General features: G+C 37.2%; 1 protein-coding gene and 1 long non-coding RNA gene across 2 annotated transcripts in view; both read right to left on the reverse strand.

Moving 5' to 3' along the window:
• Positions 1–17,874, reverse strand: part of LOC134795393 (uncharacterized) — a 548,375-nt gene that overhangs the window by 278,593 nt on the left and 251,908 nt on the right. The gene's annotated exons all lie outside the window — the stretch shown is intronic.
• LOC134795376 (cysteine sulfinic acid decarboxylase) lies at positions 1,170–8,529 on the reverse strand. The gene is made up of 4 exons (XM_063767209.1): positions 8,111–8,529; positions 7,399–7,692; positions 3,917–4,284; positions 1,170–1,970 (listed from the first exon to the last, which is right to left on the reverse strand). Exons 1-4 carry the CDS (start codon positions 8,372–8,374, stop codon positions 1,367–1,369), a joined length of 1,530 nt encoding a protein of 509 aa, XP_063623279.1. The 5' UTR covers positions 8,375–8,529; the 3' UTR covers positions 1,170–1,366.

The raw sequence follows: 17,874 nt of genomic DNA on the forward strand, positions 1-17,874 counted from the left end.
CAATAAACATTTAAGTTTATTTGCTAGTTTTCATTGCACCTTTTTGAAGTCTTAACTGTTAGGGCCGGTACTAGCGTGCAGGCCGCGTGCCCATACAAATTGCACCCGGGTTGAAGTCTGTCTGTAGGTATCGGCCCTTAAATAAAATGTATTACATGAATCTCAAATCATTACCGTAAAATCAGGTAACTTTAGTCCACAACTTACAAATATGGTCCAAATTCAAGTTCCAGTAAAATATGTATCTTTTCAAATTATGTTGAGTATTTAATTTAGAATAAGCATTAGTATATTCAACCTCCAAAAGAAATGTCACGGGTACAAATCAAAAAGGCTCGTTATCAACGTTAAAAACTGGACCATAGTTTGTATTATAGTTACTATAGTTACCTGAGTTTACGTACGATGTTTCAAATTTCAATGCCGCTCCTCTAATCGAACCAAATATATTCTCAGAAGTGACTTGACCACGTTTGCCCGCTAGGTAAATGATTCAGTAATACAATATGCAAAGCTAGCGTGTGCATATTGTTTGAGAGCACGTCGAATTGACATATGGATGGCTCCCTTGTTAACATGCAGCTTGCAAATCACCCGCAACCGTACATTGATCGACGACTGTCCGTGTCAAATTGTTTACATAACGAATTTACTGTAAGGTGCATTGAATTGAGCTTAGAAACTTATTGGGAGACTTTATCGGAAATTTAGAAGAATCACATGAAACAACGAGTCTAATTTGTATTTGAGAAAATTGTTAAACGATTTTTTGTATTTTTATTAACTTCTGAACCAACTGAATTAACTTAAGTTTCTTTGAAAACTTTCATCGCGTTGTTTCTGATCACGTCTCCTGAATCACACAAAGTACCTATAGTTGACAAAATATAATTTGCACCGATTCATCATAAAACAAATTGTTCGGAACATAATTATTAATTTGTGTCGAAATTAATATGCATATAATTTTGAACATTAGTTTTCTAAAACGACTCTATTTTGACGAAATTACTATATGTATTTAAATACAAGAAACCAGCCTAGTGAAGTGTGTGTGTTTTTGTTTTACGGCAGTTGACCAAATATTATCCATATTACCAACTAATTAAACTGCATTAAATTGTGTAGTGATGAGTCCGTTTTTGCTTACAATAAAACTATTTTACGACTTTTCATAAACTACGTTTTATTTATAGACACTATTCTACTTATAAATTTCTATAACATAGACACGTCTAAACAACATTTCGATATAGACGAATATAAATTAATTTTAGATTTAATCACAGGCCATGACGCAATATTTGTACAACATTACACTTCATAAATAACGGAACTAATTCGAAAAAGATAATTGAATCCGAATTTAAACTACGATATCTTTACCGAGCCGCTCGAACTCGTTAGCAAAGTATACCATATCCTTGTGGTCTAGAGCAGAGTTTTGGAAAACAATACGGAAGAAATTGGCGAGATCACCTTGCGGCTGGTACGTGACCATCATACTTCCTTCCTTTATCATTCGCTCCTTTATTTTCGGTGCAACCTTGTGCAACCTTTCTTTGTAATCTGGGTCGTTTTCGCGACCTCGCAGGCATTGCGGTACGTACCAGAACATGACGTTAGTACACTCAGGCTGTTCGATAACGAGCCGGAAGCCCTCGCGTTGCCGGATATGGTCAAGGAAGAATTTGGCGTTGTCGAAAATCTTGTCGATATGTTTCTCGAGACCGTCGGTGCCTTTCGCTTTCCACATGAACCAGAATTTGAGTACGTCGGCCCTCCGTCCGCACTGTATGTGTTTGTCGCCCGTGTCGTAGGAAGTGTCGTAGAATTTGTCCTTCTGAAAGAGGTACTTGGCATTGCAAGAGTGTCCCTCTTTGAGTACGTTCTTGTGTCGAATTAGAAACGTGGAGCATTGTTGCGGGGCCGCCAAGAGCTTATGAGGGTTCCACGTCACCGAGTCCGCACTGGAATCGGAAAACATTTAAACATTTAAAACAATGCCTTTAAGCTCACAAGAATTTCTACTGATGTACCTATGTTAATATTCATATAAATCATTTGGGTTTAAAATTTTCAAGGCTATTAAAAACCAAGGATATTTAGAAACAGTTAATCGTTAATATGTTATCCATATTATAAAGCTGTTTAGCATTATTAATGTGGAGATGTTAGCACAAGAGCATCGTGTTCGAGGTCAGCTTTGTTCCTATTAAATGTTGTTTATAGTATGTGACAAAATTCAAGGTATTGCAGTTGAATTAACATTTAGATAGGTCAAGTACGTAAATATTACTAAGCAATAAAGGGATCTCTCTATCAAACAATGTAAAGCAGATAGGTAGCTAAGGTAGCTTATGACGTATCATAGTCAATCATAATGTATTCGTAAGTTTTGCTGTAATTACCTAAATATTTTGATTTAAGCTTATCTGTGCCTAACCCGTCGCTCGCCTAGGGCAGTTATAGTACGGCGGTATGTATGTTAAAACAAACGCATCTCAATTTAATTGTGGAGCTTCTACTCGACTCCAAAAAATGTGCAAAAGCAGACTGTCAAAAAACTTCAAAAGCGCATCGTAATCGTTTCCACGGGAATTGATTGCGCATGAAGTGGCAGCCCGCGTTCGGGCAATGCCGTCAATTTTCATTTGCGCTGCCACTCGTTTGTCTGTGTCCCGACTTCGGAAGGCCGTTGTTTCCATTGGTTTACTAACGGTCGCCTGGAGGTACCAGTGAAGTGAGATCCTTATATATCTTAAGATGACATTCGGATGGCGAGCAGTGGCGGATTTGCCGCCCTAGGCCCAAGGCCCTGTAGCCGCCTCTTTCTCAGCACCCATCATATTGACAACATTTTAAGTTATTTCTTGTTATCATCAGCGATTTTTTTGTCACAATTTGCCGCCCCTAATATCTTGCCGCCCTAGGCCCGGGCCTACTTGGCCTTAGGGCAAATTCACCACTGATGGCGAGGTACCTAATGCAGCAGCGCTGCTGACGCAGCGTTGGAGTGGCTGGTAATGGGAGATCTGTCTATAAATTGCGCCGCTGTCGCACCAAGGAAATTGATAGTTTCAACGCTGCTCCACTTGCTCCAGCAACGCTGATGCACTCGACATCCGAATGTCACCTTTAACTGACTGACAAATGCCAACAGCTACCATATCAAAGTCAGCTATCGCTGGCACTTGTATTTTGTTCATCAATGGCATCATTCATTCCCTGCGATCGTGACAAGATTGTCGATTTTCCGTGGTGAGATCTACCTATGTGTGCCCAGTAAGCGGTCACCACTAAAAACTCTCTGCCCCACTGATTTCCTTTATCGCAAATCTAAATCGAAGACCGTTGACTATTTGTATTTAATGTGAATTTAAATGAACACCTGAATCTAAATGCTCGATAAGCTATGGAAATAGCAATCCTGTGCTTTTGCTGCATTGTGAGCTCTGAATATTATTCCTATCAATTCTCTCTCTGTCGCTTTTCGATTTCCAGAGCTAGGCTGAACCGGGGTTTAAAAAAAAGCCGTGTGTCTTTGTTAGGATTATTAAGTACTACAAACTACAAAAAGCTAATATTTCATCAATGATACATGAATGTTAGAATAGTTGATGTGTGTTTATTAAAAAAAATGTGTTGACTAATAGAATGCTCATCAAAACAACGTAGGTAACTGAAGAATCGATTGACTCTGGGTTTTAAAATGATCAATTATACAAATGTGCTTAGAAAGGTAATTTCCTTATACGAACTTACGAATTTTTATAAAATGGAGCCTAAAAGCCGTATGGTCATTAAATGGCATATATCATTGTAAAAAACCAGAAATGATAATCTAAAATAAATGTTTATAGTAGATCAGGGTCACCCCAATTTGCAGCGAAGTAACAATAACAGGTAGACTTACAGCTCGATTCCGTTTAGTAGATGCCGATGCTTCTTAGACATCAAGGCTCCACCTCCCCACGCGGCGTCCACATGCAACCAAATGTTGTGCTTCTTGCACAAAGCGGAAATCGGCAGCAACGGATCGAAGGCACCATACACCGTAGTACCAGCTGTAGCGGTCACCAAGAATGGAGTGGCTCCGTCTTCAATAGCTTCTTCTATTTTCTTCTCCAGGTCGTTAACATCGATTTTGCCATGATTGTCGGTTTTGACGAGGATGCAATTGTCTGAGCCGATGCCCATGAAAGCAGCCAGCTTCTTGGTGGAATAGTGCGCTAGCTCCGAGGTGAATAGAACCAGGCGTGGTACGGCGTACACGCCTTTGCTCTGTGAATAAACGTTTTGAAAATAAATGTGGCGAGCCTACATATTCAAATTAGCCTAAATATATTGCAAGTGACCCAAGTCTTAGAATTCCTAGATGTAAAAAGTTACTTCAGAAATAAATAAATGACTACGCAAATAAAATTACGCTATTGCCATCAGGAGATCCAGATTTTACTTATTAAACTGCTATTATTAGGTACTGGTGTAGAAAAATCAGTACATCTCAAGGCTAATCAAATACCTACTACCGGTTCTGAGCAAAACATTTTTGCGTGAATTTTTATTAAGTTGTTATTCCATTCACACTTCATAATTCGCAAAACATAAACACAATCAATATACATATACATATTTATGCCATTGACCCTTTCGAGTTACGATTGTTGCATAAACCGACGGCGTAAGGTCAACGAACTCTCATTAATACATAATTACGACTTAAGTGTCGGGATCTGGGAATTGCGATACTATAAGGTAAGGCCGTCTGTCCTATATTTTGGGTTGGCTAAATTGCTAATATTTCAAATGTTTTGCTAGGTTAATTTTATGTATAAATAGATAGATCCTTTACTTATATGTAGTATTCATAATTTATTTTATTTTACATAATTTCATAATTCCTTGCAAAAAAATTAAAATAAACATTGTAAAGAGATAAAGATAAAGATAATTTATTATTCAAGTAGGCATATTACATTGCGCTTTTGAACGTCAAATAAAGCTACACCGGCTCCAACCCTATACCTCTGCCTCGAGAAGATTTAAGTCCCCCCTCAATTGGAGGAGGGTATCCCAATATGGGACCGGCAACAAAACATACATAAGAATAAGTACATACACATTCGGGCAAGGAAAACATTCACAGTGAAGTATAATTTGTATAAACAGATACATGTCTGATACTGGCAATTTATTTTGCCTTTTTTATCCAACTTTACGTGATAAACCTTTCCCTTTTAACTGCAATACTTATGTACTAAAAAAGTAACATAGAAATAGGTATTTGTTCAAATAAGGCAAATTTAATTTCCAAGCATATATAACATAAAAGGGAAACAGAAGAGCGACATTAATAGGGAATATTAGGCAAAGCTCTGTGTAGGTGGCACCTTTGTGGCACATACAGTAAACAAACCACATTGACACATCACACGTCACGTCAATCACAGGGCCTACCGCGAAACAAGAAAATCGAAATTTCGTTGTCTAATCTCTCTATCACTCTTGCATATTCGAGCGATAAAGAGGCAGATAACTAAATTTCGTTTTTGCGTTTACCGGTAGGCCCTTGTTAACAAACCGCCTTGATGCATCAATGTCATATTTTATTGTCTATAAAAACTTGCCAAAAAACAGTTTAAGGCACAGTATGTATAAATTTACTGAGTCGGTAGTGCTGTACTCTGGCGGCAGAACATTGCAGTAATATCCCCTATTAAGTAGGTATTTCAACATTAAGCGCCCATGACACCGCACATCGAACACTAAATGCAGTTACGGAAGTCAGGAGCTTGTCCGGCTTGCTTTACAATTTAAAACAGATAGGTATACTAAGAAAATAATCCGGTAAATCCAAGGTTCTCAAATTATAGCACGCGATTGGTTATCGGGGTTAAGGTAATCTCCGAATAGGTTTCCTGCAAAAACGGCAATCAACTTATCTTAGCTGGGCTCATAATGATCACAGATTAGATTGACTAGTTGTCTAATAATTGGATAACGGCTTAGTTCTAGCCAATTAAGTGACGGTAATAACAGTGCAATATAAACGCAGCGACATGAATTTACTGTTTCAAATCGCAGTTAATTAGCATCAGTACCACAATGTAGCAGAATTGTAATTGTCAGAACGTCTAACATTTGTTTCCCACGCGCTTATAGTTTGGTCAAGCATTGCTGTCATTATACTTTGTTACTTTTTTAATTGGATGACTCACGCTAGTCCGGGCCGGGGCCGGGCCGGAGCTTCCGGCGGTTCAATTTCTATGGAAAGCACTACGTGATCACCGATCAGCCGTCGTAGAAATTGACAAGTCGGACGCCTCGGCCCGGCCCGGTCTAACGTGAGTCATCCCTTATCCGGCGTCTGATTTATTTACTTAACATACGAAAAACAAAACAAATTAAAAACTGTAAAGGAATTCATATAAATAAATCAATTGTTATCATTCGCGTTTTCCGAGACTCAAAGAGGTTCGTCCCCTGCCAGTTACTGTCAAACGTTTAATTTCCTGTAGGTGCATATCAATTCAATATCTAAAATCTGCAGACGAAAGTAATATAAAACTTGCTCAATAGAGTAATAACAAAGTAACAAAGTAAGTTAGTTTGTAATAAGAAAGCAATAAAATAAATCAAATTGATAAAATTCAGGAAAAATAGACTCAAAAATAAACTTTAGACTAAAATTTGTAATAGAATTTACTTGTATGGTATTTTTTCAACGATTTTACTGTCCAGTTGACGAAGCGCGTCAGCAATTCATGCTAGTGATTTCCACACTATGGATTGAAAAAAATGCGGCACCACGGAAATGCATTGACAGATGTGTCGCTCAAAGTTTTTTTTTTATATCGAGGTTGTTCGTCAACCGTCAACTGAAAACTGTATACCTTTTTAAACTAAACGCGAAGTTTTATTTATAGTAGGTTTGGTTGGTAGTTACCAAAATTTTAAGATTGCAATAAATTCAAGAAAGTCATAACATTGTTATGGTTAGTTGACTACTATTTTGTTACTAGGAAGTTTAAAAATGACATTTACTAGGACAGTAACGAGCACTGGAACGTCTAACGTATAGTATGTGTGTTTAAGCTAAAGGGCAGTTTGTGTGGTTCTGCACACAAATAAATGTTTCTGTGTACCTGCACATACGTATTTCCTATTAGGTTGCGAATTCAGTCAGGTACGAGAAAATCGAATCCAATTATCGAATATCGAACACACTTAATTATTACCATAATCGTAATAACCATAATGTTATGCAAATCAATATTCAATTCTTATATCACTTTTTGCACATAGGTACACACATTGAACATTTTGCACTCCAGTTTTCAAAATTACCTACTAGCGTTCCGGCGGTTTGCACTTTATTACTAGATTTTTACGTACCTTAGTTTCCGGGAAAAAGAAGTATCGAGCACAGCTAATAGCGTATCCGTTAGCGATGGATCCTCCGGGACAAAAGATCCCGTCTCCTTCCCCATTGGCCCAGCCCACGAACCTCCTCATCTCGCGGAGAACGTCTTCCTCCATCAAAGTGAAGACGGGGGCAACTTCGTATGTGTAAACGCTCGGGTTGAGGGCATCCGTCAACCACTGGCCGATCAAACCGTAGGGGTCTACGGACGAAAACAACTGGTTGACGAAGTAAGGGTGTGCTGTGTTCACCGAATAGCGGGCAACCTGTTGAAAATGTAATAATTGAAATTATTTGACTTCTTCAAAGTAAGACCAGTAAATAAAATGAACAAGTTCTTATACGAAACTTTCTCATAAATAAATTTGAAGAATTATGAACCTTTATGAATTCCAATATACGATATCGGTAGTTTGCTACCTTAGAAAAAATGACGTCAAATACAGCCTTAAACGTCTTATGCTACGTCTAGCATTTATGTAAATTAGAGTTTATTTCTAGTGAAAATATTTTATCTCAGATTTATTTCAAATTATGACTATTTTAAGCCCAAAATATTTTTTAATAAATCAAAATTGAAAATATTTCACAAGAGTCTGATTGTATTTGACAATAAGTAAGTTTATTGACAATCTTTTTCAGTTTATACGTTTTACATTCTACTATACAAACAGGTACACTCACATCAGCTATGATCCCCAACAGCTGGTCATGGCTCAATGGTCCCTCTCGCGGCTTCAGATCGATCGCCTGCTTGATCTGATCCGGGGCAGCCCACTCCACAACCTTCGAGGTCCTCAAAGACCTCCCGAAAACCACACGGTCCACCAACAGATCCACTGCGCGTCGGATAAAGTCCTCATGCTTTGACCTAACCGCAATACTCTGGAACAGCGTATCGTCTTGTCTCTCCTCCTCCCCAGCGATAATGGTCGAATCGGCAGGCATTGTGGTTCTATCTTCTTTCACTTCACTTTTAACCGTTTCATTTACGGAAGAATAAAGTTAAAATAAAACCATTTATTTAATTTTGAATGGACGAGCGGCCGCGAGCGGCTGAGCGGTTTTAGCCCGTGGCCGATTGCGTAGCCTTCTTAAATACTGACCGACGTCAATTCACTTTGTAAGGTTAAAATGTTTTAGCCGCTCAATTAAAATATAGACAAATAGATGTAGCTGCTACTAGCTCGATGCATGTATGCATAAAACACATTATAAACAGATAACAGACAAACGCGTAGTCGTACATTTGGGGTTACGTTGGGGGTGGTGGTGGTATATGAAAAAGCTGAATTCACGCACTAAAGTTTCATATTAAGAGTCAGGAAATTGTAAGCAAGTTGCGTCAAATTCGACCGATAGAGTTTATTAATAGGAACTGAATTATCGGTTCAAAATTAGAAATTATAATTAGGTACAGTGACTTACGTATTAGCCAGTAAATTATTTAAAGTTTTTTCACCTTGACAAAGTTTTGTTCTTATACACTACTTTAATTAGTCTTCCGAAGGTCAGAGCTGGCCTTTATTACTTGGCTAATCAACTGCAAATGTACTATAAAAACTTTAATAGGTAAGTTTATGACATATTTCCTAAAGTACTACTTGGTACTACCTACCAAAGTATGTACTACTACTACCTATAAACAATAGAACAATTCAATAATGTTACCTACATATTCGTTCTGTGCGAATATTGCAAAATAATGCTCTACTAAAGTAAAGAGAGAACTAACATGTAAATGTCGCAAAGGTCTATATCGAAATTTGCAAGTTTGCATATAAAGGCGGGACTATAATAAAATGTACCTAGATATCATTAACCTTCCGCGTTTTAATATATGATCAGTCAAATTACCCTTAGAGAAAACGGCTGAATATATTATGATCGCATTACGCACCTTAACTTAAAGCATTTTATGTGTCCCTCACAGCGCGATTCGGAAAATGATTTAGAGATTCACTAGATATGAAATAGTAAAGATATGTGACGTTCCACGGCAAAATGTACCCTTGCCCCGGCTGAATATTGGAGCGGCGTTAATAATAGCCTAAGCGCCAGCCGCCATAAGGTACCTTTTACCGTGGAACGTCACATATCTAGTGAATCTCTAAATAATTTCCCGAATCGCGCCGCAGTCACTTACGTGGTTATCACAAATATCACAATGCATGCAGGTCATGCAGCTCAGCATAATGAGAAGACTGCTTTTACGACCGTGTGCTTTGTAAATTTCATTAAAGCTATTGTGCTAGTATGGCAAGCGGAAAAAAGGAAGACAGTTTTATCCGAAGATTGGAATACATAGACAAATAAATATAATTTTCTCCAATATGCTCGGAAATGTTCACCTTATTGTAGCAAAAATAGTACGCGAAGTTCTTCGTTATTGTCAAACTCTAATAAAAAAAAATCAAACTATCGCTGTCCTGCTCTAGCGGACGGGAAGTAAAAACACACTACAGTAATAACTTATTACTGTAGTGTTTTATACTTTTTAAAAATAAAAACGCAAACAGCCAATTATTATAACCGCGAGCCGCGTCTACACGTCCCGATCAGCTATCATTTCAAGCTATAGGATAGAGTGCCCATATAACCATTCCAGTCGCAGAATCACAAAGTGGTAACTAAATGTCAGATGTGTCGTAACAGAGTCCACACAATGTGTCTAGAATTGTTTCGAAACAAAGTGTCGTCGCCGTGTCTACACTTTTCCGTAACAAGGTGTCGACACATTTGTGTGCACTTTGCGTGCGGTTTGCGACTAAATCTGACAGCAAATTTGTGACAGCAAATGTCAATATAAAATACCTCTTGAAAACCAAGGTTTGTCAAACTATAGTGTCTCGTGTGCTCGTAATTCTAGTAAGTCATCATGGGCAATGCAAATGATAATAATCGACCGAAACCATATAAACACCCAACACCCGTCAACCTTTTACAGAAAAGTTTTTAAAGAAATTCAATAAGCTACTTAGGTCAGGCAACGAATGCTCTAAAAGTTGTAGAGGGAAATGCTCGGAACACAATTTTTGACTCCGTAAGTCGGTTTGACAAGTTAGGAGGTGAACATATCAAAAGTCCCCGGCCGTAGCCCTTGAGCGGGGGGGAGAGAGGGGGCTTTGAAGGTCCCATTTTCCCGTTTTTCGATTATATCTCGGAAACTATGCATCTCAGCGACATGGCCACTTATACAAAATGAAAGTTAATTTAATTTGTTACAAGTTTATTCAGTCAATTTTTTCGATATGTTGAATAGTTTTTGAGATATCCGCTCTGGAAAGTTTATTTAGGGCTCTCAATTTTATCTTGATATATCTATATCAGTGAAGGTGCTAGGCCGTGTTTGGTATCGTTTTCGTATAAATCTGGGGTGCTGAATCCATTTAAGATATCACATTGACACCATTCCACAAAATAAAAATAAATCTTTTTAGGGTTCCGTACCTCAAAAGGAAAAAACGGAACCCTTATAGGATCACTCGTGCGTCTGTATGTATGTCCGTCTGAATACACAAAATAGTTCTTTTACCTATAGACAACAGGAAAACCTATTAGAAATGTGCAGTCAAGCGCGAGTCGGACTTAATGTACGGAACCTTTAATACGCGAGTCCGACTCGCACTTGGCCGGTTTTTTTGAAACTCTTCTTGACGCTTAACCGCTGAACCGATTTCGTTGAAATTTGGTATAGAAATAGTTTGCGTCCCGGAACAGGACATAGGATAGATCTTATAACCAAAATCATCTTTTGAAGGTGTGAAAAGTGACGTGGAAATTTGTACGGGAAATCAATAACCGCTGAACCGATTTATATGAAATTTGGGATGGTCTACATCTTTGATTTTGTTAAAAATGATGAAAAAACATGACTTCAAACCTAAACTTAAACAGTATTAACTTCAAGAAGTCAATTCTGAATTCCCCCCTACACCTCATTTCACACCTTTAAAGGATGATTTTTGAGATAACTTATTATATCCTGTCTCGGGACTCAAAATATATGTGTACCAAATTTAAATTAAAACTGTTCAGCAGTTTAAGCGTGAAGAGGAGTTTAAAAGAAAGTATTTTAATAAGTTTATATGTTTTTACTTCGGAATGGTGTCAATGTGATACCTTAACTAAATTTGGTACTGCGAATTTATACGAAAACGATACCAAACATGGCCTCGTAGCTTTACTGTTGTAGAAGTCAAAATAAAATTGAGAGCCCTAAATTCTTATTACTTGGCCAAACTTGTGTAGAAGGAAAAGGTAAAATAAAAGTCTTCGGCAGGAATATAAGACACAAATATATATATTTTTTTTGCGTTACTATTTCATTCATAAAATATAAACATACCTTGATTATACTATTCTAGTGAGATCCTCATAGATAAACAAAAACATTTACTTAAAAAATGGTCGAAATGTCACGGAACTTGTGAGAGTAATATGTGAAAAATAAAAACTTTTATGACAAAAAAAATCTGGACACAATTTAAGAATCACCCAATTGCGTCGAGGAATCATCTGTATTTTTGCTTGTTTCATTACCTCCTCGCTTCTTTTTTGTCCTTTGTATTCTGTAGCAATTTGTTAGATCTGAAAATAAAGATAACTTGCGTCGTCACGGATGTCGATTTATAGGTTTTAGGGAGTGCAGAATTCGAAAACGATGATCATTTTATAATCCAAGATGGCGGCTACGTATTTTGTCATAAAAGTGGAATCCAAAATGGTTATCATTTTCTAAATCTGCGCCCCCCAAAACCTATAAAACGACACCCATGACGACTTTTATGACATAGTGCATGGCCGCCATTTTGGATTTCAAAATGGTCATCATTTTCGAAATCTGCGCCCCCTAAAACCTATAAAACGACATCCATGACGACTTTTATGACATAGTGCATGGCCGCCATCTTGGAATCCAAAATGGTCATCATTTTCGAAATCTGCGCCCCCTAAAACCTATAAAACGACACCCATGACGACTTTTATGGCATAGTGCATGGCCGCCATTTTGGATTCCAAAATGGTCATCATTTTCAAAATTGGGGCCCCCTAAAACGTATAAAACGACATCCAAGACGACTTTTATGACACAGTGCATGGCCGCCATTTCGGATTCCAAAATGGTCATTATTTTCGAAATCGGCACTCCCTAAAACCTATATATCGACACCCATCTCGACTTTTATGACAAAGTGTTTTGCTACCATCTGCATGCAAGACATTTCTATTATTTTTACGTACAAAAATGGCCCCCTGTCAACTTTCAATCGAGATTTAATCGATAATTTATTCGATTAATATTCAGATTAATTCAATTTCAATCTATGTTAGGTCGACTAAACTAATCGCGATTAAAATTTGAGAATTAACTTTTTTTATTCCATGAATTAGTCGAATAAACAGTTAATCGATTAATGCCCATCTCTGACCACGGAATTTTTACACTTTGAGAATATCTGAAAACAAATCAACACAAGGAGCCATTTTGCAAATCCAGTAACATACCAGTAACTTTGTTATTACTTTTGACAGCGCGTGTCATGTGTCAACACAGAGTCGACACAAAGTCGAAACATTGCACCTACTTTGTGACTGCAATATTTCTCAGCCTTAAACCATATTTATACTTCATAATTAACAAGTTTCGTAGTATGTAAAGCGTTATTTCTGTTATTTAAGTATAGTATACGCATCGAAGTACTAAAAATGCTTCAAATAATATAGTTATGAACACAGGCACTGAGAAGTAAACAATTTCATTTCCGGCTAAACTAAAACAATGTGGTGGCGCGTTGATTATATTACACTTAGTTTATCAAATCACTCGAGCAGTTTAATTCCCCATAATAATTTAAGTCATATTGTAATATAAATGCAAACAATATATAATTACGTCTTGTAATCCGTTTTAGAGATGGCGTATTAATGTCACTTATTTTTATTTAAGTATTTTTCCATCTGACAGTTTCCATTTGACAGGAACAAAATGAACGAATGAACGAATGATTTTGGCATAAAGTAGTCGCAAACCCGAAACAATGTGTGCACACGGCGACCACACTTTATGTCACTTTGTGTCATGTGTCGACCCTTCCCCATTTCTGGTAACTGTGTCGACACGGCGACGACTCTGCGACTGGAATTGTGACCGAAACAGACGGTGTCGACACAAGATGTGTCAACACCGCGTCGTAACGGCGACTGGAAATGGTTGTATGGGTGAGATAATAAGATAAACGACCTTACTTGTCTCGTTCTTACAAGACCGTTGTGCTCGTGTATGATCGTGCGAATACTGCTTAATAAAATCAAAGATTATTTTTATATTTTTTTAAGGATCTCATCGGTGTTCATAAAGCTTATATAGTTTGTCAAAGGACTTTCTCATTTCAATCATAGACAAAGAGAATCATACTATCTTTGTCTTACACTAGTACTAGCACCCAAAAGAAAAGGATGGGTATAGTTTTCCTGGTTCTTACTGACTGACAAATTAGTTTGACCAACTATATTGAATGAACGAATATTGAATGGTACTGAATGGCAGAATAAGTTTGTGCCTTTAACTTTTAAAAATGTATTAAAGAGGGAAATAGTTTTTGACTTGACATTTTGATGTGAAGGTTCGATTTGAGTGATGCTTCATGCTTAAATAATTATTTTACCTTATTTCCTCGCATGTTTGGAGAAAAGCACTATATATGCCTCGGCAGGAATAGCAATTCGTGGATTCGTCTTCTTTGTCGGACTCCGCTTCGCGTCGTCCGACAAAATCGAAACTCATCCACGAATTGCCCTTTCCCGGCCTCTGCAATAATGTACTATTAAAAACTATACTAAGCTAAAAAAAATACACACCTTCGCGACAAGCAACTCAAGCTCACTTTGTACCTCTAGGCCGGAAATGTATGGCCAAAACCTGTCGATAAGTCTCTAAAGCGCCCGCAATTTAATGCATTGCACTGTGTACACGTGGCGACAAAAAATCGTTTATAAAAAAAATTGTTATTTACGATACAAGTGCGGAAAGAGGAAATTCTAAACAAGTGGCGATAAATTAAAACACGACCGAAGGGAGTTGCGAATTACCTATTCGCACGTGTATCGTACAACGTTTTACAGTACATATGGCCCTTTAAACTTTTGACATACGCACGAAGAGTGCTATTTTAAAAATAGGACCATATGTACTGTAAAATATATTTACAGGCCTATTCGGATTTCGAGATAATCACAAGATCTTACAAACGATTTAGAGATCAACTAGATCTACATTAGATAACGACTAGATGTGACTTGGATATCTAAGTCATAACTTGTCGAAATCGTTCAAGAGGACCTCCAGAATCGCGGAAACGTCAAATTTGACATATCTATCATACAAATATCTTTAAATTATCCGTATCGTAACTTGTTGAAGTCTAGTAGAAATCTAATTCATTTTCCGAATCGAGCCGTTACACCTCTATTAAGCCACATCGTGCGATCGCAATAACTGCAGTTTTAAAGGCTTTTCCTAACAGAAAAATCTTTATTATAAGTAAGTCAGTTTAGCACTGTCGTCAATTACGCATTACGAAATATGATTCGGTTCTTAGTAAGTATATACAGGATGTAATCGTTAAGTGTAGCCAGGCGATAATTCCGTAAATATAACAGATATCAGAAAACTTCAAATTGATATCGAAAGTGCGTTACCCAATGAGTAAAATTACATTAATAACTTTTTTTTAATAAAAGCAGAAATATCCCAAACATTAACTTCAAACCCTCCCATACATTTAGTATGCTACACTTAACGATTACACCCTGTATGTAACGGGAAATCGAATTAACTAAATGTTGTATGCAAACAAACAAGAGTCGCAGTTGTTTCAATTGACATTGAATTGTTTAATTCCTCAATCAAGTCACCCTAGTTAATTCGTTGTATTTATTTCATTAGGCGCTACACAAGGTCAACATGTTGCACTTATATTCCGCAGTATAAAAATTATAAATTAGACTGTACCTACATACATTAAATTTGTATACATAAATAATAGTACTTGATAGTACATTACGATTAGAAGTGCGCAAAATAGGACGTTTAACAGTACACAGTATGGTCCTATAAATTGTCGACATAATTGCGTTACGAGCTTATTATCGCGCTAGCTAGTAAGCCCCATAACGAATACTACTTATATCAATATTATGTCTAAAATTTCACTCTGTATACATGAGTAATTGTGCATTATTCATTGTTCCACCAAACGTAAAATTATGCATTATGCCTGAACTACTCTGAAGCACCTCCAGCGTATGATTCCTAAACCCAACAGGGCCTTAGGCTAGTGAATGAATTACACAAAATGTTTACACCGGTGGAAAACATAATACCGGCTGATTCAGGGAACGTGGGAATTAAACACGAAATCCTGATTCGGGACTAAAACAAATGTAGTACTAACTTGCAAAATAATATTTAAGAGGGATTTTCAGTGGACTGAAATCTTTAATAGTTATGTAATTCCTCCTTTTTAAGTACGACCTCCATTCAAGATCAGATTAACTTAATGGCCCACTTAATACGATTCCGAAAACTTTTTTTATTTGAATCAGACTTGTCCCATTGACTTTAAAAAGTTGATGCAGATAAAATCGCTTTGAATGAGAATCGCATGAACTAAGACTAGGAATAGGTAAATAGTATTTTTACTTTTTAATTGATTTATTGAAGGTAATTCACATTGAAGAAGTAAAGTAAACCGTATCCATAGTTTAACTGCGGAGTCTATCCTCCACCTCCACGTACTTAGGTATATGCAAGTTTCTATAGAAAAAGTTAGAAAAAAACGATTTTTTTTTAATTTTCACAAAAAAATAAAGGTTTCCAGTTTCGAAACTTTTGATCTCCATACAAAAGTATTAGAAAATTCAGAAATTGTTCTAGGGGGAAATATGGCAATATAGGATTTTTTTCAAAGGCAATCAGATCTTATCTTGTAGGTACTAAATTAAAAGAGACCGAAAAATACTTAAGTAGTATTTCGCGCTTGTCTACAATATCACATGTAAATGTTGAATTTACCACCAGATATACATATATTATTATTTGTTAAGTAGCTAAACAAGTCACAAAACTAATGTCTTACAGCCGTATTCGAACAATGAGATACGTCAAACACTAAATATTGAAACGATATGGATTGGATATGTCAGTGTCACGGCGCGATTCGGGAAATGAATTAGAGATTAACTAGATACGATATAGTAAAGATATTTTAACTTTACTATTTCATATCTAATTAATTAATCTTTAATTCATTTCCCGAATCGCGGCACCAGCCGCCATAAGGTACTTTTTGCCGTGGAACGTCACATATCTTTACTATTTCATATCTAGTGAATTTCTAATTCATTTCCCGAATCGAGCCGTCAAACAAGTGTTAAAGTGACGTTTTTGTTTGAAGAACGGGGATTTACAGAAACCCTCTATAGTCTATCTATACGACTGAGTCTACTGAGGGATTGTTTCACTTCATTGAAACGTTCGGGGGTTTCCGTCAAGCCACATGACGTATCAATGAATTAATAAGAAGACGGCGACCGGAAAACGGAAGTGAGTAAAGAGCTGAGACCGAGTGAGACCATACCATAAGTATTTTTCACAATATAATGAGGTCGGTTTATCTAAATCTAGCCCTTTGCCTACGCGTGTGAACGGAGTGGGCCACTTGCACCATTCACTAACCCGGGGGTTAACCGGTTAAACCTGGAGTTACCATGGTTACCAGTACAATTTGACACTGGATTACCGGTTTAACCGGTTAATCCCGGGTTAGTGGGATGGTGCAAGTGGCGCTTAGAAAAGTTATTCCTCAATACGGGTGGCGACGATTGGAAATTTGGGAATGGGTATACTTCGGATTGTTTTGACGTACCTATGCGAATCTGTGGTTGCACGTTCGATTCGCACTTGGCCGGACTTTGTAAACGAAACGAAAATTTTACTGTTACGATTTGACATACCTACCTACATCCTACGTCATGGTAAAGTTATTTAGTAATGTATTATTCTTATTCTCTGTCATCACAATTGCCAGAGTGGTCATGATCGTCACATCAGGGGCGGTGCAGGCAACCTTCACAATCCCTCGTCATCCTCCCGTAGGTACTCTTCTCTTCTAATGTAATACGCGGATACAATTAACATAAGTTACTTGTTAAAGTTGCAGAAAAAAGTTGTAAGTACAGTGAGCTGCTAAATTACATGGACACATTATTCTGAGCGGAACTCATTCATATCACTAATACGAATGAATTCCACTGATAATGTGTCCATGTCATTTTCATGTCAATTTGGTCACTACCAGCATCACAGAATAAATAATAGTACTAGGTACAGATGACTCACTCTCTAACAAAACGCGTCTGTTACGATCAGGACAGATATGGCCGCT

The sequence above is a fragment of the Cydia splendana genome, chromosome 12 (assembly GCF_910591565.1).
Source record: "Cydia splendana chromosome 12, ilCydSple1.2, whole genome shotgun sequence".
Classification (NCBI taxonomy): Eukaryota; Metazoa; Arthropoda; class Insecta; order Lepidoptera; family Tortricidae; genus Cydia; species Cydia splendana.